At 51.1% G+C, this 24,955-nt stretch overlaps 3 protein-coding genes across 3 annotated transcripts in view; 2 read left to right on the forward strand and 1 right to left on the reverse strand.

The window, feature by feature from the left end:
- Positions 1–375: 375 nt before the first annotated feature.
- On the reverse strand, positions 376–3,097 carry LOC100903395 (protein disulfide-isomerase A4). Its single transcript, XM_003739160.2, has 5 exons — positions 3,052–3,097; positions 1,610–2,882; positions 1,291–1,479; positions 885–1,153; positions 376–667 (listed from the first exon to the last, which is right to left on the reverse strand). Exons 2-5 carry the CDS (start codon positions 2,860–2,862, stop codon positions 432–434), a joined length of 1,947 nt encoding a protein of 648 aa, XP_003739208.1. The 5' UTR covers positions 2,863–2,882; positions 3,052–3,097; the 3' UTR covers positions 376–431.
- A 1,867-nt stretch (positions 3,098–4,964) lies between these two features.
- On the forward strand, positions 4,965–10,074 carry bel (ATP-dependent RNA helicase bel). The gene is made up of 6 exons (XM_018641970.2): positions 4,965–5,009; positions 6,459–6,531; positions 7,286–7,459; positions 7,658–7,718; positions 7,958–9,567; positions 9,677–10,074. Exons 1-6 carry the CDS (start codon positions 4,965–4,967, stop codon positions 9,865–9,867), a joined length of 2,154 nt encoding a protein of 717 aa, XP_018497486.2. The 3' UTR covers positions 9,868–10,074.
- A 4,687-nt stretch (positions 10,075–14,761) lies between these two features.
- Rhp (GTP-Rho-binding protein rhophilin) overlaps positions 14,762–24,955 on the forward strand; it is a 43,603-nt gene continuing 33,409 nt past the window's right edge. Inside the window, exon 1 of the mRNA XM_003739140.2 lies at positions 14,762–14,977. Coding sequence (XP_003739188.1) covers positions 14,906–14,977 — 72 coding nt within the window. The 5' untranslated portion in view covers positions 14,762–14,905. The remainder of the gene's footprint in view (positions 14,978–24,955) is intronic.

Genomic DNA, 24,955 nt, shown 5'->3' on the forward strand with positions numbered 1-24,955 from the left:
AATCCGTTCGGCGAGTCTTTATTCGCTGAATGTGTCAGTCATAAACTAGGTCTCATATCCCGGTTGCCAGCCAAGGCCACAACGCAATAATTGAGCTTTCCCACGGAGATTCCAGCTTTTTATTTCATCTCTCGAACTCGATCGCGGCATGTGCGTCGTTCTGTCCATAAGACTATTGGCATGTCATAGAAGAATATCTCGACAGGATATCTGGTTTCCGCTGGTTCGAGTTAAGAGGAATTGGACGCGGAGAGAATTATTCACAAAAATGAATCAGTCATGAAAAAGTCTTATGTTTCGTGCTACCTAGGATACAACCCAGAGCCGCTCGATTAGCTCAGTGCAAGATAGCGAGGACCCTGGTTAGCTGCCGTGGGGAAACGGCGATGTTAGATCCGAAAGTTTGGCTCTAAAGCGGATTGGGCTTGCATTCACAATTCGTCCTTTCTGACTTCTTGGCCCTCTGGCGCATTTTCGCCTTTTCCGTGCGCTCTGTGTTTTTCGATGAAATCGAGAACATTGCTCAGGTTCCGTTCTCCGACGAATTTGATGGGATTCTTCTTGTCCTTCGCGGGAACGTAGAACAAGGTTGGATAGCCTGTAACGACGAATTCATCTGGGAACTCGTTGTTCGAAGCATCGATCTTGGCGACTTTCAGGTCCGAATCTGGAAGGAAATGAAGCGATTTCATTGGGAGTCGATGAAGCGTCCAAGGATTCCAGCGAAAAAATCAGCGGATCGTCTCCTTTCGGACGCGAAATGAGACAATCGGGAACATATTCTGTCATGCGTCTGTACTCTGTACTAAGAAACGCTTGTGCTCAAAATACCTCCACGACGCTCGTTCGAGCGACCTGGAGGAACGGTCACACACAAGACCTACCCTGGTATTTCTTGGCAATTTTTTTGAAGTCGGGCATGAAATTCTTGCAGTGACCGCAGTCAGGAGCGTAGAATAGAATGAAAACATCCTTGTCCTCGTTGATTATTTCTTTCTCGAACGATGAACCCACAACGATTCGGGCCGCTCCGCTTTGCTTTTTCGGGGCAAGCTGAGATTTCCTGATTGGCTTCAACTTCTTCTCCAAAACATCGTCGATGAACTTCCTCAGCGAATCATCATCAAAATCCTCAACGGGCTCCATCGCGTATCTATATGGAGAAAATAATTGCTTCAGCTCTGTAAGATACGAAGACTGCATATCGTGTCGGAGCTTGAATCTCGACCTAATTCTCAGGTGCCGGTCTCGCAAATCTACCTAGGGACGCGCGGAATATCGCGGATTTACCTCTCTTTGGGGCTCATATAGAAGCCGACATTGACTATCGTGGGGCTGTCGGCTAATTTCAGCAATTTCAGCTCTTCATAGAAATCGTCCTCGTCAGAGATAGCGAATACGAGTTTGTGTTCCGGGTGGTAATCCCGGAAGTCCTTGGCGACGGACAGCATCTGTCTCCGAGGAATTTGAGTCTCGGCTCTGAAACGGAAAAAGTCCCCGTACGTTTGAGTTCCCATTGTGGAATAGAATGCGATCCGACGCGAGCATCGGAAATAAGCGTCGAGCCTGCACTACCGGGTTGGATTCCGCATCTTACTCGAAAACGCACCTGTACTCATGGGAGAAGTTGACATCGTAGTAGGCCACAACCATTGGGTACTTATTGTACATCCAGAGATTCTCTTTGGTCCGATGTCCGACGAGCGGGACGCAATGTGCGTGGTACCAATCACGAAGATCTTGCGATTTAGCCTTGCTGTTGGTGTATATGAGACGAACAGTTTCGTACGGCGATCGCAGCCACTCCGGCTGCAGTAGAGCAATTGTATCCATCTGCTTCACCCCGAGAACAGCATTGACGACGTCGAACTTATCGGTGTGGACGAAGGAGAAGTTACCCCGTTCGAAATTCGCTGCCTCGATGAAAGTCTCGAAAAACTTCGACTTTAGCGACTGGAAGGCTCCGACCACAAGCGGGAACCTCGACCATTTCACCTCATTCTTCAACTGAGGTTGCCTCTCTAGATATTCACTGGGCGATTTCCCCTGCTGGATCATGTACGCTGCGATACCGCTGTCCTCGCGAGGGCCGTCGTATCTGAATCTGATGCCGTACCTGATCACGAACATCGTCGGATACCCGGGGATATCGAGGGCTTTAGCGATGTCCTTTTCGGCGATGGCGTCAATTTTATAAATCGGGATGGGATCCACCCGCTCCTCGAGGTTCCGCGCCGCACGTTCCAACTCCGGCTCCAGTTGTTTGCAGTGCCCACACCAAGGCGCGTAGAACTCGACGAGCGCGAGCTTGACTCGGCTCAAGACGGAAGTGAAATTCTGAGAGGTCAGCACTTTCACCGCAGGTGGTGGAGGTTTGTAGTCGGGATCGGTGAGTTTCCTCATCTCTTCTATGAGAGCGTCCGAGGTCATACCACCCTCGTATTCCTTATGCTGTCCCTTCTGGAAGATCAGGAGCGTCGGGTAGCCCGCGATGCCGAAGCGTCTGGCGAGTGCACTTTCAGAGTTGCAATCGACCTTTGCCAGGGGAATTCTGGGGATTTTATCGTTTCCTTTCAGGCGGTTCGCGGCTTTCGCGTATTCCGGCGCGAGTTTCTGGCAGTGAACACACCAAGGCACGAAGAAGTTCACGAGAATTATTGGCTTAGCATTGACGATAATGTCAAAGTTGTCTTCAGTCAGCATCAGGACGTCGGAGTCCACTTTGATGTCGATAGTGCCACCGTGTCCGTCGACGATGGGAATCGATTCGCCCGGCTTTTCCGCTACTTTCGGTTCCGGACTCGACGCCTCGCAGAACGACGCGCTGCATGCGCAAAACAATGTGAAATGCCACCACCGCATTATTCCGTCTGCGGAACAAACTGAAAACAAACTACGAAATAGACTCGAACACGACGAACCGAACGAACACTGGGGCCGGTTCCCGGTTACGCAGACCAGCGCTCGCTCTTGGAGCAAATCGGGGAGACACCGAGGCAACTTCGAATCAAGGTTCTTTGCGAAGGGCCACCGGTCACTCCATGAACATACCGTGCAAAATTGAGTTCTATCCTTTTTCACGAGCGAGCTCGCTCTCAGCGAAGGTCCCGCTTGAGGTCGGAGCGTGCATTTCGTGTTCGAGTGCAGCTCTCTCTCATTTATTTCTTCAGCGGTCGAACGTAACGAACCATCCGAGGGCATTGCCTCGCTCTGACTCCGCTAGTGGGCGAAGGTTCGCCGCTGAGCCCTCTCACAAGAAGATGACTTCGCTCTTCATGCAGTCTTCGTCTTCAAGCATCGGCTCGTTCGACGCGAATTGAAAGAATAATCAAGCGTGGCTACCCGTTAGATCATGTGATGACACGGCACATATGCCGCTGGTCATTCAGAACATTGTTACCGCGGGAGCGATGCTGTGAGCCAATTATTTTATGGAAACTGCTTGGCTCTACATTACAACGAAAACTTCACCGCCGAACTCATCAGAGAACGGCTGACATTCACGGAGCTCGAGCCTTCGAGGACACTGAGCTTCGTCGCAGCTCTCGGATCTCAGGAAGATCATACTTCTGCTATGCTTGTTCGAGCTCGACCGCGCGGTGGTGCCGGGAGTCGAGGGCCAAGCACCCATCTTATTTGGGGAAGAGCGCGGGAGCGCGATTCAGGGATAGGTCCAGCATAGGAATTAGCTCAGGGTACGCGGCGGAAACCCCGAGACAGGCCAACCCTGCTTCTCATCCAATTCAATCCGAACAATCGAACTTCTGGAATGAAAGTCGGAACGTTGGAATGTTGGAGATTAAGAAATGTGTACATGTATCGCCCCGACTCTACGCCATTACGCCCGCGTATAATGACTTCATTCGCGGCATGGATCCCCTACTGGGCTTCGAGGAGTCCTCGGGAAACCAGTGCACAGATCCCGCAGCGGGAAGGTCCGCGCTCATACTCTGCTCTTCGCCCCGAACATTAGACCCTCTATGTCGAAGACACGGTGAATACCAATTTCATCGAGGACAACATTGCCGGTCAATCGAGGCGCCACGAAACCCCCGAAGCGTTCCCGAGGAGCCCCGGAAAGTGCCCCACGGAACCGTGGAGTTCCACGGAGCCCTAGTGTAGCTCGGCGTCCCGACTCGAGAGCTGTCCGGCGATTCCGATCTATCTATGTAGATGGAAATTTTCGATTCAGCGCTGAATCTCGCCGCGGACTGTCCTTGCATACCCAATGAGATGTGAATCGTCTCAATCGATCTAGGAGTATGGTAGATCCCCTGTGATCTGCTCTCCAACGAATGCGATTCTCTGTGCAGCTGTAAGTTCCCTTTGCTTCCAGTCTGGATATCGCGAGCTATTCCCCAGGGGGTCGCCGCTCCCGCTTCATGGATTCTCCCTCAATTCTCGGAGTTGAAACTGGAAATAAGGGATGGTCTACACTCACAAGAAAGCTTTCCTCTGGCATCGAGGAGTCTGCATGTTATCAGAATGGAGGATGTGAACGAGGCTGGCGCTTTGTCGTTCCGTGAAATAATGTCGGAAGATATCCAATTATTCAAAATGTGAGTCCTATATTCGCGAGGGATCAGCGAGTCATCCGCGCGCTCGTGTATCCTATGCGCAAACCCGGCGGACTTCCGTGAGCTATCGCCGAATGACTTCGATTCTCACATGGCTCGGGAGTCATGAGATTCGCAAGCCCTGGAAGTGCTCACAGGGAACTTCGTTCCCCTCTAACCGGTTTAGAACGGTTCCGTATCGGTTGTTCCATCGAGTTTCCGAAGTTCGCGGTCTTTTTCGAAATATTGTCGCTGCTAGCGGATCCGCTGATTTAGCCGTCGATCGAAGCGCCACCATTCTCTCTATGCGGTTTCGGCTTAGCCCGAAGGAAGTGCTGTTGTGTATCATCTTGCGAACTGAAACGCAACGACAGGAGTTTTCGGTGGAAACGGAGTTTCTAAGATATTATGACATTTGAGTCAGCCCAAAATGAAAAAGGTCTAGCGCAGCAAGTGAGTATTTGGAGCTTTTATATGCGTCGAATCTCCGATCAGTCGGCCAGGCTAATGACGACGACACGCAGTCGCAGGCCTAAAGTGGACTTGGCTATTCGGTTCGCGGCAACGATCGCGGGAAAGCTCCTAATTCGGCCTGCGAACCCGGGTTCCTCAGCGATATCCGTCGTCCGTAGTCCGCGCGTCAGGAAGGTCGCTTTCCACATCCTTCGGGGCCGATAATGGTGTTTTTCCTTAAATAGTAGTACTCCATGATTCTAGCGGGCTCGCGTCTTCGTGGTCCCCGTGGGACCCCAATGAGTATACTCGAGGCTCGAGACATGCAACGGAGTATTTCAAAAGGTTCCGAGTCCAATAATCGCTGAGAATCTCCCGACATCGAGGAATCGCTCGACTTCGCGGGGATTAGATCTAGACACGACATTTGGATCGATTCGCGGCGTGCGAGGCTTCCGGATGAATCGGTTGAGGTTGCACACGTGCAGCCACCGTTCTCTCGGGAGCCTCCTCACAGGGCCGTTCTGAGCCTTCTACATTCGATCAGAATCAATCGACTCGAGACTTCCCAACTCCCGGATTGTAATTCGATATATCCTCTTTTCTCTTCCCTCGCATTTGATCGAAAAAGGTACTTCCTCGTCCGGCGCCGTCGAATATGGCGGCCGTTTGGACTCGTACGATCGAGCTCTCGAGCTCGTTCTTCCCCGTGCCGAAATGGTGTTGTATCCCGCCTCGCTCCCGAGAAGAAAAAATATCATCGACACGGTGATTTCGGGTATCTAGAAAGCGAGTATGTGGGACAGACCGAGACCCTGCAGTGTATCGAGTACCTCCGAATTTATATATCGAGACATCGCGCGTAGCGTCGTGTCGCCGCCCGAAAGTTGGCAGGAGCGAATCTGACGTCCTGATCTGAGTCAGTGCTCGTATCGGCGAGACTTTCTAGGTCGTCCCACTTCGGTGTTGGGGATACAATCAGATATGTCTATGAATGTAGCTCTACCACACCGTATTCGATAGCGTGGACAAATGTCTCCGCCTTGCGATTCCGCTTGCATCACTTCTTGTAAAAATTCCAACGACTCGAGTGAGTAAGTGACCGCCCGCTCGACCGACCGACGATGTGAGCAACCCTTTGGCTAGCCACCAGATTCGGCGCATGAATCGAGTGAGCAGTTTTCTGAAGAAGCCGTCGACGAGCGCCACACGTGACGACTGTGCTGACGTCATCGCGTTTAGAAACATGTCTATTCCGAACTCCTCGTTTCCGTTGACGCTGCTGCTCCCGATTCCGTCACGGTACTTGCGGGAGGCGCGATTTTTTTTCACGGAATTCTACAGAAGATCCAGTGCCGGATATCGAGCCAAGAAAAGTGAAATACTCTTAGCTTCAGAGGAGAGTTCCCAATACATGGTCTGATGACACTCTTTTACCTCGTTTTTCAGGTAGCTGCTCTAGACTTGGACGGCTCCAATCAAGGTAGCCAATCCCAGCCTGGTGCTAATTCTTCGAAGCCTGGTGAGTACTCCCCGTACGGCTCGAGTTATTTTTTACTCGACCGTCGATCCCGGAGAGAGGGGAAGTCCAGCTCATTCCAGCGGTTTGAACTTTTTTTCTACACCTCGCCGGCCACGGACGATTCAGCAGTGACAGATGCAGACCCGTATCGTCGTAGGTCGCAAATTCTCACGAGGGAACAATGATCCCAAAGAGGCTTATCTCCTACGTCGCATCTCTGGAAAGTTTTAAATCCGGCAGGAGACGGGAACGAGTTTCCGTCCCGTCGCACTTGAACTCCCCGGTATAGCATTTCAATGCTGCGCGAGACCGTTTCGTGTTTCTTATTCGCGGATGAGGCGTCTCGACCCATATCCGGTGACCGCTCGAAATGGTCGAGACACTCAACCGTTTCATATCGCTCTCGCAGTGAGAGCGGCTCGGAAGTGTTCGAGTGAACTTCGATACTCGAACAAGGGCTTAGTAAAGCTCCGTTGAAACGTCACGCGTCGAAGGTTCAATCTATTCGAGGAAGCATTGATGACGGAGCTTATGAGGTCATTCTGCCCGCGAGCATGAACGGGGTCGGATGATATCTCTTCTTCTCCGCAAACGTCTGTTATGGTTCGAATTGACCTCTCGAACAGACTGCGTGGGATCGCGTGTGGGTGGCTCGACAGAGAACTCGATCATGATGTAGATTTTCATCTCTGCCGAGGAGATCCCGAATCCGCGTAGTCGATCCTAAGCGTTAAAGCTCGTCGATCAATTTCAGCGAAGTACATTCCGCCGGCCCTTCGAGGTGCTGCTTCAGGAGGAGGCACTGCACTCTCGTCTGAATTTCCATCCGAGGGGGATCAAGGACGCCGCGGTGACAAGGGAGGAAGGAACTTCGGTAACTTTGGTGCGCGAGACTATCGAAGGGACGCTCCACCCCCATCCCGTGATTGTGAGTTGGCAGCCCCGGGATCACGAGTGATCGCCGCACTGGCATCCCTGGATCCTTCGATGATGAAAATAATTCAATGATTCATATTTCTGTCATATATCCATGCTCAATTCATGTCTCCCGATCGCTTGGAATCTCCATCTTCGATTGGAGAGCGTTCTTCGCCGAGCCCTAACATCGAGTTTTTCTAATCGACAGCTTTCAACCGCGGGTTCAATCGCGAGGGAGGTCGGGACCGTTTCGATACGAGGAAAGACTAGTAAGTACCTGCTTCGCTCTCGTCGTTCCTTGTCACGGCGGCACTCGACGACTCGAGGCTGCTCATCGTGAGACTGGTGGTCTCCCACGGCTTTCGGGTTCACAACATGGTGGTTGCGTCCCGATGCCGTTCAACGTGCTCGATTGTCGTCCCTGACGGCTGACGTTCCGTGACGAACCGCGTCCTGTCCGATTTATTTTGTTTCTGTCATCATCAATTGAATTCGTTTCTCTTTCCAGCGGAGACTTCGGATCGCGCGGCGGAGGAGGAACTTTTGGCGGCGGCGGCGGCGGCAGCCGGGGGTCATATGGCCGAGAGTACCGCGACAATCGCTCGAATGGTCGTTGGACTGAGCAGTACAGCGATGATTGGACTAAGCCATCGCCTCCTGACGAGCAGTTGGAGCGGAAATTGTTCGGCGCACCCCATGCTGGCCGCACGAGTTCCGGTATAAACTTCGAAAAGTACGAGGATATTCCAGTTGAGGTATCGGGAAACGATGCCCCTCAACCGATTGATAACTTCGTTGACTGCGACACCATATGTCCGCTGCTCCGAGGAAACATTGAGTTGGCCAACTATACGGTGCCCACCCCTGTGCAGAAATATGCAATCCCAATCGTCATGTCGCATCGCGATCTCATGGCCTGCGCACAGACTGGCTCGGGCAAGACGGCGGCCTTCCTCATTCCGTCGATCAACAAGTTGCTCGTCGATGGACCCCCTGAGAAGATTCCTCAACCGCAGAGGCAATCGAGCAGGAGCAAGCAGTATCCCCTGGCGCTCATCCTCTCGCCTACCCGAGAGCTGACCCAACAGATCTATGACGAAGCTTGCAAATTCTCCTATCGTAGCCGAGTCAGGGCTTGCGTCGTTTACGGAGGCGCGGATCCCATGAACCAGATGCGGGATCTGGATAAGGGATGTCAACTCCTCGTCGCGACACCTGGACGTCTTTGGGACATGATCGAGAGGGGCAAGGTCGCACTGGACCTGGTTCGGTTCCTCGTGCTCGACGAAGCCGACAGAATGTTGGACATGGGTTTCGAGCCCCAGATCAAGAAGATCGTCTACGATTCCGGTATGCCCGAAACGGGCGAACGTCAAACACTGATGTTTTCCGCGACGTTCCCCAAAAAGGTGCAAGAGCTCGCTACTAGCTTCTTGCACGACTACATTTTCCTCGCTGTCGGTCGTGTGGGTTCTACTTCGGAGAATATCACTCAGAAAATTGTTTGGGTTGAAGAACAGGACAAGCGTGAGTTCCTACTCGATCTTCTCGAGGCCGCAGGCTTGCGTTGCGGACCAGACGGTCTTGCGCCAGGATCCTCCGAGACCCTCACGCTGGTGTTTGTTGAAACCAAGAAGGGAGCCGATAGCCTCGAGAATTTCCTCATCAGAGAAGGCTACCCGGTAACATCGATCCACGGAGACAGGAGTCAGGGTGAACGTGAAGACGCTCTCAGGAGTTTCCGCAACGGAAAAACTCCGATCATTGTGGCAACAGCTGTCGCAGCTCGTGGTCTCGACATACCAAACGTGAAGCACGTCATCAACTTTGATCTTCCTACCGACATTGAAGAGTACGTCCATCGCATCGGGCGTACGGGACGTGTCGGCAATCTCGGATTGGCCACCTCGTTCTTCCATGACAAGAACCGAAACCTCGCTTTGGATCTCGCTGAACTCCTTCAGGAAGCAAAACAGGAGCGCCCGGATTGGTTGCTGAGCATTGCCAAAGACGACCGCGGAAGCTACAGCCGCTCCAGCAGAGGAGGAGGTGGCGGCGGCGGTGGCAGCGGCAGGCGTTTCGCGAGCGGCGGATTCGCCTCCAGAGATTATCGTCAAGGTGAGTCGAGTTGATTTCCGCGGGCCTAGGCTGAGTGATGTCGAATCCGGTTCCTTCGGACAGCTCTTCGTTCGATCACTTGCTAATCGAGCATCCTCTGAATTCGCAGGAAACTTCGGCAATCGAGGCAGCAGCAACACCGGCAGCAGCGGAGGACGCAGCGGAGCTTCGTCGGGTGGCGGAGGTCATCGTAACGGATACGGAGGAAGCGGCGGTGGTGGCTACGGAGGCGGCGGCGGCTACGGAGGCGGCGGCGGTGGTTATTCCGGTAGCGCTTCGCATGAGTGGTGGGATGCATGATGGAAGAATGATGCTTCGGTCTAAGCCGCCGTCGTCGTCGTCATCCAATTGCTATATCTCATTATTACTCTGCTGAATGGTCTCCGGTGAAAAAAAAGCTTCGTCTCTTAGGTTTTACCCACGAAACGGTGTCGCAGTACAGTTTTGTCCGCATACCTTATCACTCAATCAAACGATAAACAACAATAACAACGACAACATCAACAAGAACCGCCCAATCAACCCCCACCATCCACTCAAGAAATTTCAACCAGCAAAGACAGACAAGCAGACGGAAAAAGTCAGATGCAAAGTTCGACAATGCGCGTGTCACAGTGTGCATATTGACGAGTTACCTGATGGTGTTTCGGAGCTTGGCTCCACTGAAAATTATCCCAAGTTTGAGACCAATACATTGATAGAGCGAGCTGTATATCCACTGCTCTCTACTCGAAACCAGTGACCGCGTTTTCTTAATCCTGGAAAAAAAACAAAGTTTTCAACTAAATGTTGTTCCGTCTGGGGATTCTCGAGTTAGTTGGTTGACCCTCTCTTAACCAGGCTTCGGTGCTTGGGGAACAGTCAGCACAGCCGACGTACAGTAAGGCCTGACTCCTTAATTGAAATATCCACGATTCGACTCCCGTCGCAGAGACGAAATACCGTCTCCGTGCGTCTGTCTAGACAGACTGACGCGACGGTCTCGTTCTGCTCTTCCGAAAGCCACGAATTGCTCGTGGGAACCATCCGTGATGATGCTCAGAGTAATCTCAGGAAACGGATCTTTCGGATCTGAGCAAATTATACACACCAAAAACATCAGACCGACTCTCATTCGCACGCCTCCCACCACACTCTAGCGCGCCCCCGAGCCAAACTACACCATTGCATGAAAGGAGCGAGAATCTCGTCGTCGACGTCTCTCCTAGAGCGATCACCATCGACGATTGAGCCGCGTCTTCACTCGTAGTTGAAACCGGTCTCCGGAAGGATGCCTTCTATTGAACATGGGTGTCGATAATCTGGACAGTCTCAGTTCCTATCCCCCCGAGTCGATGTTCCTCGAGACCGTGGGGCGCCTCACTGAGTCCTCATGCCGCGTTACGAGCTCGCGCGGGGAACGGAGAGGAAACGGGGGACAACTCACCGGAAATGATGAGTCCGATACTTGCCGTTGCACGTGTTTCGCATCTGATTGCAGTCAATTGGATCAACGAATGAGTCCATGGCTGGAACAGTGGTGTAAATGAGGGAATGGAGTCGTGAGGAATTACTGTATATACTGTTGTACCATGTGAGGATTGATTGCTTAATCCTCTAATCTATCGATTGTGAGATGATTTCCTTCGACTCGACAGTCCTTTACTTCGGTCGAGCGAGTGACAGTCATGCCTGCGGATCGATTCCGTGGATACACGTCGCGCGTCGAGGCAAATCGTCCTAGAACGACAGTCGAAGGAGAAAAGTCATGGGAAGATGGTAACTGGAAGGAAGAGAAAACTTTGCTTTTTGAACGCTGTTCGGTACCTCAGACCGGACTACCAGATGATTCGTTGCTACCAGAAGATCTCAAACGTCTGAATTAGCGTATCGATCTCTGATAGACCTCCAGTCTGTAAGATCACGATCAGAGCTTGAAGGCTCCTCTGCGTGATAGCGTGACGTTCTCAGCGTCCGCGGCTTAGGCTTGTACCGAGCTGTGATACCCAATTTATAGGATTTTTTATAATTATAATTCAACCTAATATGAGATCAATCAACTCATAGAGGGAATGAGACGGCGGGAGAGCTTGGGAGATGGCGTCGGCGTAGTATCCCCGCTATGTGAGTCACCAACAAGAAAACTACCACCACTACTATAAGAAAGAGACTACCACTTCCGATCTTGCTACGACCGTTGTTGATACTAAGGTCTACTGAGGTGATCTGAGGTGAGGAGGAGCTCGCTCTCTTAGTAGAAGACAAAAAAAACTAGTGTGAGTAGACAGAGGCGACGATAGAAAAAAAAATCCGAATAGCGCATCACGACCTTAGTGGTTCAGACAGACCTCTGAGAAAAGTTGAGAAGCGCGTGATGATGAGAAAGAAATCCGATGAAGACGGTGGCTGCTCTCAGTTCGTTTTCCTCACAGAGCTCGGGACACTGATTTTCCAGAAAACTTTGAGAAATTAATTTGTAATATGGAAACATAAGGGGATCCGATCGCCTGCGAGGATGCGAACACATCCACATTAATTATTATCAACTTAGAATCACAAAAAGTATCTGTTGACCTATCCCGGATAATGAAATATCCAGAGGCCATTCATTGGAGAGGAAATAACTTCGGAGCAGCAAACCCACGAGCGATCCTTCAGCAGGAGAGACAACACATTGGAAAAAAGGCTCGAAAGTTGTTCACGAGCGATCGACGGTGATCATCACTATCCTAAACAATATTCTCAGCAAGGGTTCCTTCCACCTTCGTTATGAATTCTGAAATCTTTTCTCTTATACTTTCCCTCTTATGCCTGCTCTCGAAAAGGGATCTTTGTCCATGATCTGAGCACCATCGCTATCCTGCTCATCCGACGAATCAGATCAAGAGTTCGAAAGGGAATTTTCGGATAAGCTTCCAACAAAAATAAATATTGGTATTCAGGGTGGTTTCCGGAAAACACACGCTTAGCCGTAATAAAAAGTGACAAGCGCTTCTCTCGTTGGGGCTGCCATTCATCACCGAACTCCTGTCTTCATTTTTTCATTAGCTCTCTGTTCTCCCGATTCTCTCTCTGTTCGGTGTCGTGCGTCTGATCGGCTTCCGAGTTGTGAATCGATCAGAAATTACGACTCCCGTCAATCGCTGCCAGATTCCGCCGGAGCGGAGCGAGGTTCGGACTGACCGACGGGATCCACGGCGTCATTTGGTCACGATATTCCACCCACCAGCCGGGGGGACTTTTGTGCGGCAGATCTGATTCAGTGGATTTGGTGACCGCCTCCACAGATGTTGCGTAACAAGGAGCATTCCTTGTACAAAACTTCGCCGGAATGGCTTCATTCTATCATGGAGAACCACTTTGCAATATTAGCCTTTCACAAAACGAAAAGTCGCTCCCATATATTATGAGGGAAAAATCGTCGAAGGATTCAAAATTCTCGACGTAATATCTAATCTGGAGTAGGTTAAAGGTACCTTAAAGGATCGGCGAAACGAGCAGTTCCTCTGAGCCTCTGAAGAGGTCCCGTATCCCGCATGACCAGGGGCAATGCTGGGTTTCTGCACCTGATGCTGTACAGTCGAAGGGCACTCGACCTATTGTTGCTAAAGAAATGGAGCACCGTGAGCGGGACCGTAGGTCTCAACCTACATGGGACTCCAAATCCCCACGGTTCGTCGAGTATCCGCGAGTTCAGATTCTGAGCCGAGAACAAATTCTCTTAAAACTCAAGAGAACAAGATCGAGAAGACAAGTGCGAGAGATATGTGGGAAGAGAAATTCTTCGTCTCGATGGTCTCCCACGAGGTCGCTCGACAGCTTCGACCGATTTCCCGCCGATACATCGCGACTCAGTCTACGTCTCGAAGAGGAATTGGATCCGCTACCCCCATTTAAGGAGGAATGGTTTCCTCCGACTGTGAACGAAGTCCGGTTGATCGAATCTTTCCTCAATGAGATATTTGGTGGAGAATTTCAGTACCCGGCTCACTCGCTTCCAATAAACGATCGCGAGTTCTCCCACCTGTCCAGGTTGACCCGAATCGTGGCGGCATCAGTGAGAGGCGTGCGTATCGTTCAAGGACACCTCAATCAAGGAGTTTCCTGGCGGATGAAGCGATAGGAAGACTCGGTTCTAGCAGCATGCAGGCCTTCCGAATCGAGGACAATTCGTTTCAGCCCGATGAATTACGGGAAAATCAGCCGGGTAAACTTCTCGTCATGGACTCGGAAAAAATTGTCTATCTCGGACGTTCGCCCACACGTTGGTTCCTAGACCTGAGGGATTAACGGAACGGTGAAGAATTCCGGCCAGATCTACATTGCCTCGAGAGAGAAAACACACCAAGAGAGAGAACATTAAGTCTCGAAAATTCACGATTTCGAGTTCGAGTTGGGATGATCCTCTGGAATGATCTCTGCTGTGAGTCACGTTCAGGCAACTCATCCAGAGCGAATTAGGGGACCTGTCGGAAGTTTCAGTGCCCGATAGTATTTGTCTCTCTGCATCTATCAAGAAAGAGATTTTGTATTTCTTCAGGTATGGCCCTGGATCGGCGTGTTGGCCAGCCGGAATAGAGAGTTTTTCTGACGAAGCATGACACCATCGGCCTCTGACTAATTAAAAGTCGTTCCCAGGACTCTTTCTCATTTTCACCGTCAATCAACGCTCGACCAATCGCAGCGCAATCTTGGGCGGGTCTCGATGGTCCCATATGGTCTCGAGAAGAATTTAGTTGATTCAGAAGCTCATACGGCTGTCAATATTTTATTTTAAGGCGTTAATCTGGCCTTCATTATCACGTCGAAGTCGGACCGCGCGAGATGACTTCCGCAGGCGGAGTTCTATAGTCGCGCGTCTTTCTCCACCTGGCCACCAGGTGGCGCCTCAAGCGTAGCGATCCTCGTAACCATGGCGGCATTGCGGCGCCGGCAGCATGTTCGCAGCGTCAGCATCAGTCAGCTCGTCAGCTAGATGAAAGTCGAGAGGAAGAGCGAAATCTTGTGGAGAGAAACATTCCATGAAAGAGAAGGCGAGGAGGCAACTGAGTGAGAGCGTCGGTCATGGGGGAACACAGCAACCGCCTTTAGTTTACGGACGGCGCTCGGAGAGTCGTGTCAAAGTTATTTGTGTGGAACTGCCTGGTGAACTTTCCGTGTTGTTTCGCTGACGGCGCGAGTGTTATGTTATAGGATCGCTCACGAATTGCACACGAGTTCCGCGTCGAGAGTTGCTTCCTTCTTGACTATCACGGTGCTTGGAGTCCTCGGTGTTCTTCTGACGACTCGACCGCTGTTGCCGACTGAGATTCTCCTCTGGGATATCTGGAGAGGAGCACCGATCCACAGAACCGTCAAAATGACTGACACAGGATACTCCAGTGAAGATGAGAAAAGGATAATACAGAACTCCTACATACGCAAAGTCAGGGTAAGTTGACGATAATCCCCTTGTCGTCGAAGCGAATGACGGAGCACCAGAAAGGAGCTTGAGCGCTGTTGCAGCTCACCTGAGCGGCCAATAGATCGGGGAGAGCAAGACCTCGATGGTGGTCGATGCACTTCTGTCGTAGGGGACTCGTGAGACCTCAGTCAAAAGAATGAGCACCTCGGCTGAGTTTTTCGTGTCTCAAGAGTGATCTCACGATTTCATGATTCAGCCTCTTGAGGCTTTGGTTATGTCTACAGGTGGTTTTCCTCCCATTCCTTTGATATCGCTATTGATAGACTCCGCGAGGCATGCTCCTCCACAGAGGAGTCTCTCGTCGTCGGAAAATTCGCTCTCGCTTGCTGTCGGAGGAAAAGAGAAACAACGGAGTCGCCGGGCTGTGAAAATTGGAGATTGTGTTATAGTCACGTAGAGCGTTCACGGATGTCTCTCCTGAACAGACCGCCAATTCTGTCTGTCCGGGATAGCTCGTCTCACGGCGATCCGACGAGAGCGCCCTTCTCTGGCATGGAACAGCTTCTTGGCAGATCCCCGTCGTTCGATCTGAAGTCTTTAGATAGGTCGAGATTCTCTACTAATTGGAGAGTGGCCGACTCGATTCATGTCTTATGGTCCTTCTATGGTCCGAGGGGTCTTCATCGTGCTCTGAGGATTTTCCTTTGTTCCCATGTATTCGGCATATGAATCACGTACATGCATACTCGGAGCAGAACCGCGTACAAAGTCATTTATTGAGCGGTACCAATCAAGGGAAACAGAAAACCTCGCATTCTGCGCGTGCCATCAGATTCCGGACCGATGACGCCGGCTCTACGAGAGTTGTTTTGATTTTACAGCGGTCCTCTTTCAAGTCCCACAATCGGATCCAACCACCTTTCGCAAATATTGTGGTTTTGAGATCTGGCAGAGTTCTGCCGTGCGTCCGGCTGCACGGCGACTCCGCTGAAACAATGGGTGGCTTCGGGGAGCCTCGAGCGGGGGGATTCGTTCGTGATCACGCATCCTCCACGACGCCCTTCTCGGCGACAACTCTTGCGCCTAGTATTCAATTTGAGAGCCCGTTATGTAAGCCGGGACGACCGAGTAGAGCTGATGGAGCTTGGCTGGCGTCTCCCGCGTTCAGGTTCTCGATGAACGCGGAGGTCTCTTTACGTATCAGATTTATGACCGTGCTTCTTCCTGTGTAGCTCCGCGGCACGACCACTCACTCAGCATGTGAAAGTCGTATAAGTCATTATCGAGTCGGAGACCACTTGCGAGCCTCGAACTTCTGCGCCCAGAGCGCTATTTTCTGCTCGCGGGGAGCGGAGATTTCTCGATGATTCGAAGCCGTTCCCGGGAAAATGTCCGACAGACTCCCAAGCATGCTCGCTTTCGCGACATGGCGCGGAAACTTATTAGCTAAATCATTACATTTGCCGCCGATGATTTCCAATACTGCTTTGTGCACTCCCCAAGCTGTTCAGCTCTCTATTCGGGAGCGCTCTTTTTCGAAGCTCTGTTTTCCCTCCACATTCACTGACTTTCTGACGGTCACTGAAGTCAATCTTGACTTTGTCGCTGCCGGAGCGTCATCAAAGACATTTTTATTTCTTTTCTTTTTTTCATTCCACGCAGAGAGCAACAAAAGCCAATGACGTGGACAACTCCCTAGCGTGGCGGCGCTCGTTCTCTCGCAAACTGAGGCCTCGTCGCCAGATCTCAGCGAAAGCAACAAAGCTTTGTGTCCGCGATGCCTTCGACACCACGACGACGCTTTGACAACCTGCCCGCAGGGACTCCGTGGCTCGGAAAGCCATACTCCGGATGTCAAGGCACCGTCTGTCTTTCACTCGCACTCGACGTCGACGGCTCACGTGTGAGAGCACGAGAAGCCTCGACAAAAATTTCTGTGCTATTCAGGCCCCAATCGACTCGTTGAAGCTTCCGAGGACTTGGGGTTTCTGTCGTATACCATTCCTCCAATCACATCGTGCACTTGAATAACTCGAAGCTATATCGTTTTTCGCTCTGTGTTGCGAAAGTTTGAATCCTTTATGCAATATAAATTTAAGTAAAGTTTAACTTCAAAAATTCAGATTGTGGGAATCCGAAATCGCTTTTACCCGAGCTCACCGCGTCCTACGCCCGCCGACGCTTGGTGTGTCGGGTGTTGTCAGGGCTCGGCACAGGTTCGGATCCCATCTGGACAGTGGCTGAGTCACCCGAACGATCTAACGTGTGTTCAACCATGCGAATCCTACCCCAGAACACGATGGACATGTGCGCGTACTCAGTCAGAAAGGGAGCCCCACGGAAATGCCGTCATGAGCGGTGATTTCGGCGTCGTCGGGAGCAGTGCGCAGAGCTCACTGTTTCGTACTGAGGTGTCGAAAGAGAAATAAAACTCTCAGATCCACAATTTCGAAGTTTCAAGAAGCTCGCGGACACTTACGCTCTCTGAGAACGCGCGTTGTGAAGCCTTGAAAGAGGCGACAGACCGTTTGCGTGACCTCGACGCGGGCTCCGTCAGTTTTCTCGAACTTCATTCCATCGAAGGACACAATGAGTCGAGTCCATGCACTCAGACTGTGCTATCAAAGACTCAATGAAGAGGTCCCCAGCTGACATTCGTAAATATTATCCGACTGCATTCGAGGTATACAATCCAAGAATGACGCGAAGCACCTGAGTAGGGACGCTGCGTCGGATTCCAAGCCCTGGCCGTTAGTGGAGATGAATCTCTGCGAGAGCTGCTTAACTCAATGAATGAATACAAACAGCCTTTATCGGTGATAAACTCCAAGCGGGAGAACGGCAATCGTCTCACCATCTTCGAACCGATCACCTTCTGTTGTTCTCAGGGAGTTTGTTCCGACCTTCCGGACTCCACGAACATGTGGTTTCTCACATCCGCACCCATCACAACATATGGGTGCTGTCATGATAATGATATTCACTCCAACGGAAGACTCCCTCCAAGTCTGAGTGGAGTGTTCCTACCGAACTGACTGCTCAGACTATCGTATGTGACAACCGCGTCGTATGCCCTCGAAGGTGAGCAACTTCCTCCAATTCGAGATCATCAACTCTAGCAGATAAAGCGTCATGCTTATTGCGGCGGGCAGATTCAAGCCGGATTCATACGGCCCGTTTGAAGAACGCGCTTGATTCATTGCCATCCGCTCGCGGTAATGGTGCGCAGCCATTTCGGTCGGAAACGATCTTTGTGGGATTACGTCAGCACGATCTTTTAGTAAAAACGAAATGCATAGGAGACATCGAATTCCATTTCCGTAATTGTTTTGCTCGGCGCCGATGCGAAAGTACGCTCGCGCCAAGCAATTCGAGCCGCGCATTCAAGTCTGCAGAGTAATTCTTCTGCGTGTATTCAAGGAGATGAAATTTCCAACTCTTCTATTACGGAGAGTCTGACAATCATCGAGCTGGTATTCAGCAGGGGCAACTCGCTCCGAGTGACTCATTGTCGGTGATATTTCTCTCATACTTATAGCTACCTACAATGAGGGGTTCCAAGCTCAACGAAATTTCTTCCGGCACCCGGGGGGCATGATGGAGAGTTACGGGGGACATCCTTCCGGAAACGGGGGATCCTCAGAGAGATCAGTTCCGACCGGATCTCCGTGAGGATTTCGGAGAGCTCGTTCAGGCTGAGACCGGGTACCTCTCATACCTCTCTCGAGGTCTCTACGCTTGAATGTTGAGTGCAGAAATTCGCGAGTAGACGAAGAGCATTCCTCCGTACATTGATCCGGAGCATTGAGTCCAGCGGCGATTAATACATAATGTTACGGCTTATCCGGCCTCATTAGCGAGTCACGTCATGATGATCGAAACTTTCATGCGACGATTGGAAGCTTGGATTCAGCCTGCGGGGAAGAGATGAAGATGTTGAAGATATCGATCAGGAAGATGAGTAACATAGAAAGTAATCGCAGCATTGTCAGAAAATCCTGTAGACTCGCCTCCGCTTCCTGAAGTTTTCCGCTCGATTCGAGCTCCGTATGCCGAAAAAGATCCCGTCGCATGGATGCGAGCAGCTGGTCGAACAATCATGATCCAGGTCCTAATCCAGGCGGCCGGAAAAACGCGACGAAATGTAACGCGACCATGGAACTTGCTTCCGTAGAAGATAGAGCAGATCGGGTGGGGCGACTTCGTTTGCTTCCGTTGCTCACTGCGGCTCAGCTTCATTGAGCGTTCGGTTGTTCGAGCCGAGCGGCTGAGGCTCGCGGCTCAGTTCCACCCGAACTTCTCATTTGGTCATTTTGAATTCAGTGAAAACATTCGAATTACGATTCGAAAATTCCTCCCGTTTCGCTGCTGCCGGTCCCGTAGCTACGCACCATGAGAGCTGCCGAAAGCAGCGGAAGCGAACGCGCCTCGTTTTGTTGGTTCGTTTCGGAGCTCCCGAAAAAAGCCCCACGGATCAGGGCAGGCTACGAGCGGGAAGATCAAGCTCACGGGATCATTCCGGTATGAGTAGACTGCGACGGAATTAGCGATGCCATCTCGTAATGCATGCGCTTCCCGTCCCTTGCTCGGATTTTTGTTTCAGCTGACGTTTCCTTGTCCCCCCTCCGCTTTTGGAGGGAAATCGGATTCAGGTGGTTTCCTCGAACGAGCAACGACGCCCAGCGCAGCGAAAACCAATGCGTGGAAGCGCTCGCAACTGAAACTCTCGAATCGATGCTCAGCTGTTCCTTGACTACACTTTAATTCGTCATGTATTTCGCTTCCAGCGGCGAGACTCCCTCTCTGGCAAAGGTCATCTAATGAATTTGAGCAATATTCACCTATCACTTTTCTGCCCGCGAATTTCTTCCGATAGGAAGTGACCTTGCGTACGAAAAAAAACTCCACAGAAGGTGCTTCGGAAGCAGAGAATGGAATGCGGTTCGAATGCTAGGATGACGAAGGAAATTTCTCGTCTCGAATACTCCGGTAATGAACCGAAGCAGAGGAAGGAAGTACCGTCGACTGGACGGACGAAAGTAGCTTCTGTAGCTCTAGAAAGCATGTTTGGAACTCGAGTCCCTTCGCTTGAAGAATACCATGAGTGCGGAGAAAGTCCGGGGAGGTCTGTCCACGGTCGGTCATGGCTCGGTCTGATCCCCCGGACTGATTGAAATTCCGTTGCGGAGTCCTCTGGTCAGACCTTTGTTCAGGCAGTCGACTAAATGCATAACAAAAAGGATGATAGGGCTCCACTACGATTCGCTGCCGAGTGGTGGCTCCACCGCCGCCGCTGTGTCAAAGGCTGACAATGCCAAACCATGACGGGGCTCTGCTCGGCCGGGCTGAACTTAGCTGTTAGCCATGATATTGTTTCTGTCGTGTGGGTTGGGTCTTCTGAGTTTTCTTTTCTCCGAATGGTGATAAGCGGGCTCGTTCGACCGATGACCGGCTGACCTCCGAGATCGGTCGCGCTGCCGACGGGACGCTGGCGCTGTTGTCCGAGTATTGGTCGCTGGTGCTCACAAATTGAGCGTCACGTTATGTCACCGTTACGGGAATGCGCGTCAGAAGCGAGATAGACGGGCGGGAGATTTGACAGCTCATTCCGCCCGCTCAGATGCCTCAAGTGTCTTCTTCCCAGGGGATGGGACGCGCCGGACGAGCGTTCGCGTTTCTCCGTAGGAGAAACTCTCACACGCGCGTTCACATGGAGTTCAGCTAGTCAAACAATCAAGTGCCCGAGCGAGCATCAAACTCACTAACCGAAGAGTGAACCGAAGCAACCTGTTTCGGAAAAGCATGACAGCTTACAGATTGTTCTCGAATTTTTCAAAACACCATCCGATATTATTGCTTGTATGCTCAGCTGGATCCGCCGCTTCCCCATCAGGCTTTGGTCCGCTCGCTCCCGTCCATCAATCCATGAATCCATCTATCTATCCATCCGTGTCGTCTTTCGTTGGTCGATACATGTGACCATCGAGACGTCCAACGCGTATTCTCAGCCGAGTCGAGTCCCATGAACCGTTCGAGAGTTCCTCAACCTTCGCGAGGAATGCTCACATGCTCGGCATGGGGACCCTCTCCTATGATGGCTATTACTTCTGATGGCATCAGCTGGCCTTGGACCAGGAGCCGATGATGGAATTGTGGCCCACTTAGATGTTAATTGGAGCCGGCATCCGCACGCCCTGAAGGACTGATTCTGCCTCATGTGCTGTCGAATTTTGTCAAGCACTGAGCTTTTTTCGGCTTCCATCAGAATGCAGGGATTGGGAGCCCGTTTGGAAGAGTATTTTTTTCTCCTGTGGGGACAATGGATGCTAATTTCCTCCGGAGTTTTTCCTCTTGAGTCATGATGCGTCGTCCGCCTCGCGCGAAGATCGAGGAAAGTCCGGATCGCGGAGCTCATCGTACCAGAGGATTTACGCTGACTGTAGCATTGATCCGAATAAGCTGGAATGCGTACGAGAACTATTCACGGGGAACTCGAGAAAAACACGAGACGATTGCTCTGGGTGAGGGCCAATCAATCGTTGCTCGTTGTGGGTGAAGGTTCACGGCTGCGGATTTTCGGTCGTTCTCCCCGGTTGCCTGTTTCGTGTTGTTAATTACGAATAGCGAAACGCTTCATCTTCATCAAGATTCGCTCAAATTTCTCTTTTTCGTTCTTTGAGCTCCCATACAAGTCAATCACGGCTAAGAATTCAGAACAGCTTCTGGAAACCTCAGTCTCTTCGGAACGGCATTCTACAGCTGCGCTCCTCTCAATCCAAACGTACGTCTTCAGCGTGCCGTGTAGGAAGCCCATAGGAAAAATTGTCGCAACGAACCTGCCGAGTCAATTTAGCTCAAAATTCTTTTCGACTTCAGTGAAGTCAGATGACGCTGTCGGCCTGTGTCTAATCAGCGATAACCGGCGAACTTATCAGTCAACGCCTGCAGCTAAACGAAGTAGAGCTTCGCAATAAGAAGAACACAGCGGCAATCGCTCGTAGTAGATCTTCTGGATCTCTGGTGAGAATTTTCACACACACACAAACGCTCATTGTATTATATCACCGGACGAGGAGAGTTGAACCCTCTATCCGTTCCGCTGTTCGACTGACTGACCAACCGTCCGCCCGAGCGTCCGTCCGTCCATCAATCCGTCCGTCCGACGGGCCGTTCGTCCAGCCAGCAATCGATCAGTAGGTTCCCCGCTCTCGTCGAATGTCCACATCGGCGACGTTTGTGGTTATTAATCTCAGACAGGGGACACCGAGGAATGGCATATTCCTTTCGACTATATCTGTTTGTCGAAGTCGAGCTGAGATTTTCCTCATAGACGGAAGATCTGTGTCTGGAAGATCTGTGTTTTTCGCGAGTACTGCCAAAATTGCTCCATCTCCGTTGTCACAAAACCGTATCATTGATTCGCAGATTTTCCCGGTCCACAAAGTATGATTTGGAGCTCCAGTGCGACTTCTAGAAACGGAAGGTCCGTCGTTCCCCATTATTTTTTTACCCTATCTGAGATGAGCGCAGAAGTTGTTGTACATGGGAAACGAGGCAGAGAACAATTGCCTGCTCGGCTCGAGCGTCATTTCTGAGTTGTTTGCTGGGGCCCCAGTCACGCAGCGCCGTCGTGGCTGAAATTCTGCCGGCTTCTCGATTTGCGTAGCACCGTGTTAGAGTCGAATGGGCGCTCCATCTGAGTGGAAGGGACGGGATTTCGGCGATATAGACCCGGGAATGCCCTTGAGGGACTCCTTGCTCTAGAATTGAGGTCTCATTCGGATTCCTCGGGGATCTTAGTCGTTTTGTACAAGAAGTTGGTCGATGGATGAGCTCTAGGGGCTTCGAGATGATTGGACTTGGACTTCCTCATCGAATTTGGAGCTCCGGGCCCGATTTCGAATGACCCAGCTCTTAGACACCAGCGTCGTTCCCGAAACCAGAGCTTTGTGTCGAACCTGTCTCAATAATCCTAGGGATTGGGCTAGATCTAATGGACTTAAGTGAAGAATGACCCAATCTACTGACCCAGAGCTATTGACTGATTCATCAAAGCAGCAGAATCGGTCAATATTCGCATCACTCGAGAAACAAAGCTCAACCCAAGCTTCGCTTCTAAGAATATTCAGGGAACGTTCAGAGACCCGCCAAACACAATCGGACAAAACCGTTGTGTCGTTATCTGCGTCGTAACGGGCCGCGTATCGATGACGGCCTACGGCCCCATTGAATTAGGATCGTTTCTTCACGACCAAGTTGTCCGCTATTACGTCCACTACTACTACTGCTGCCCACTGACGCTGTAAAGCGATATCTGTATGAGTTTAAAGCTCATCCCGGTAGCGGTAGTCCAATATAGAACTCTTTATCCGATGTTTGTAAGCGTGAGGATTTCACGTGGTCCCAGCGGATGTAGCTCAGAGCTCGGTCAAGTTTCCCCGCGTCAGATAAGCGAATGATCCCCCGTGCGGTTGCCGTGGACGACAAGTGAACGATTATCCAGTTTCACGGAGGCAACCGTGATTACGACTTTTTGCCGCTGAAGTTTTTTTTGACATCGGAAAAATCACTCGCCGCTTCCATTTCATCCTTCGGGATACCTCTTTCGCCGTGACCGGCTCTTGTAGTGCTATCGTTACGAGCGGCAGAACTGAGTGCAGTGTAACTGTTTGCTCGGAGACTTCCTCCCGCTTGGACAGAGAGTGCACATTGACGGTCGAACGGTGCAGACCTCGCAGACTTACTTCGCTCCCAATGGTTTTTCTCTGGAGAAGCTTTTCAGCTGAAGTATTGAATACTTTCACTCTCCTATTCTCACTCGCAGTAGGTCTCAGCGTGCGAAAAAAATTTGTTGAAGGAATTCGAAAATTGTCGTTCGCGCCTCCATCATCGATCATAGAAATCTGCTTCATTTTCCGTCGGTATCTTCATGGGCTCCAGCGGGAGCCTAATCTCGCTGAGGGACTTTGAGCCCGTGCTCGATACGTCTGCAGTCGGTGGGCGGAAAGGGAACGACCTCATTTGGGAACAATCACAGTCTTTACACAAAGAATCGGCTCGTCATCGAGCGGATGTCGTCGTGTCCGTGTCAACGTTCGGATTTTTCTCGCAGCTCTTGCACTGGAATCGTGAACGAGTCACTCCGAGAAGCGTCATTGCGTCAAAACCCATCCTATTAGAACATTAGGCGTTCTGGTTTGCGTTATCACGGTCCCATTCTCCGGCTCGACGCGCCAGGAATCTAGGCCGTGAATCGATAGGTTGGCATGACTCACTGCGAAAAATATGAGGCTCGAGCGGATGTTTCTAGAATTATTCCCTCTGACTTGATATTCGATATAGGTAGCTTCTTGTCAATGCCGTGCTTTGAGATGTCTGATCGAAAAGGTCTGAGAGGGAGCCGTAGGACCTAGGAAGAATGTTCACGGGAGTTCTAGAGAGAATGTTCTTGGGATTACTAGGAATAGTCGAGTGTCGACAAGGGACTCATCTGAAAGTCGATCAGAATATTTTTCTTGCGTCAAAGCGGGGTCCACTGTTGTGGGAGTTGACTTTCGAAAGTCTTGACGCGCTTCGGAACTTAATGCGAGCGCTGGCCCCTCTGAAGTTCTTTTTCTTCCCATGAGAGGAGGATTTGAAAGCCTACGAGCGGTGCCGGCCATTAACCCCGAGTGTTTGCTGTTGCTCCGCCCTGAAGAGCAAACGAACCCCAGAGGCAAAGGAAGCTAAACACCTAGAGACCGTTGTCAGATTTTCATCGTTGATACTATCTAGAAACTTCCTTTTACCTTTATAACGTCTGATCGACGCTACGATTCGTCAACTGGAATGCAAGCAGTAAATAAAAGTGCCCCCAAGGCGCTGCAGTCGCCTCCAGGCTCCTCGCGACTCACTTTTGCGAACCGGCTGCCATCATCAGCCTCCTTCTCTTGATGGGGACTTTCGAATGAAAAAGCCTGAGCAACATCAACTCAAACCTTCCTGTTTGAGTGATGAGAATATGAG

This window comes from Galendromus occidentalis, unplaced genomic scaffold, assembly GCF_000255335.2.
Source record: "Galendromus occidentalis unplaced genomic scaffold, Mocc_1.1 scf7180000076421, whole genome shotgun sequence".
Lineage (NCBI taxonomy): Eukaryota > Metazoa > Arthropoda > Arachnida > Mesostigmata > Phytoseiidae > Galendromus > Galendromus occidentalis.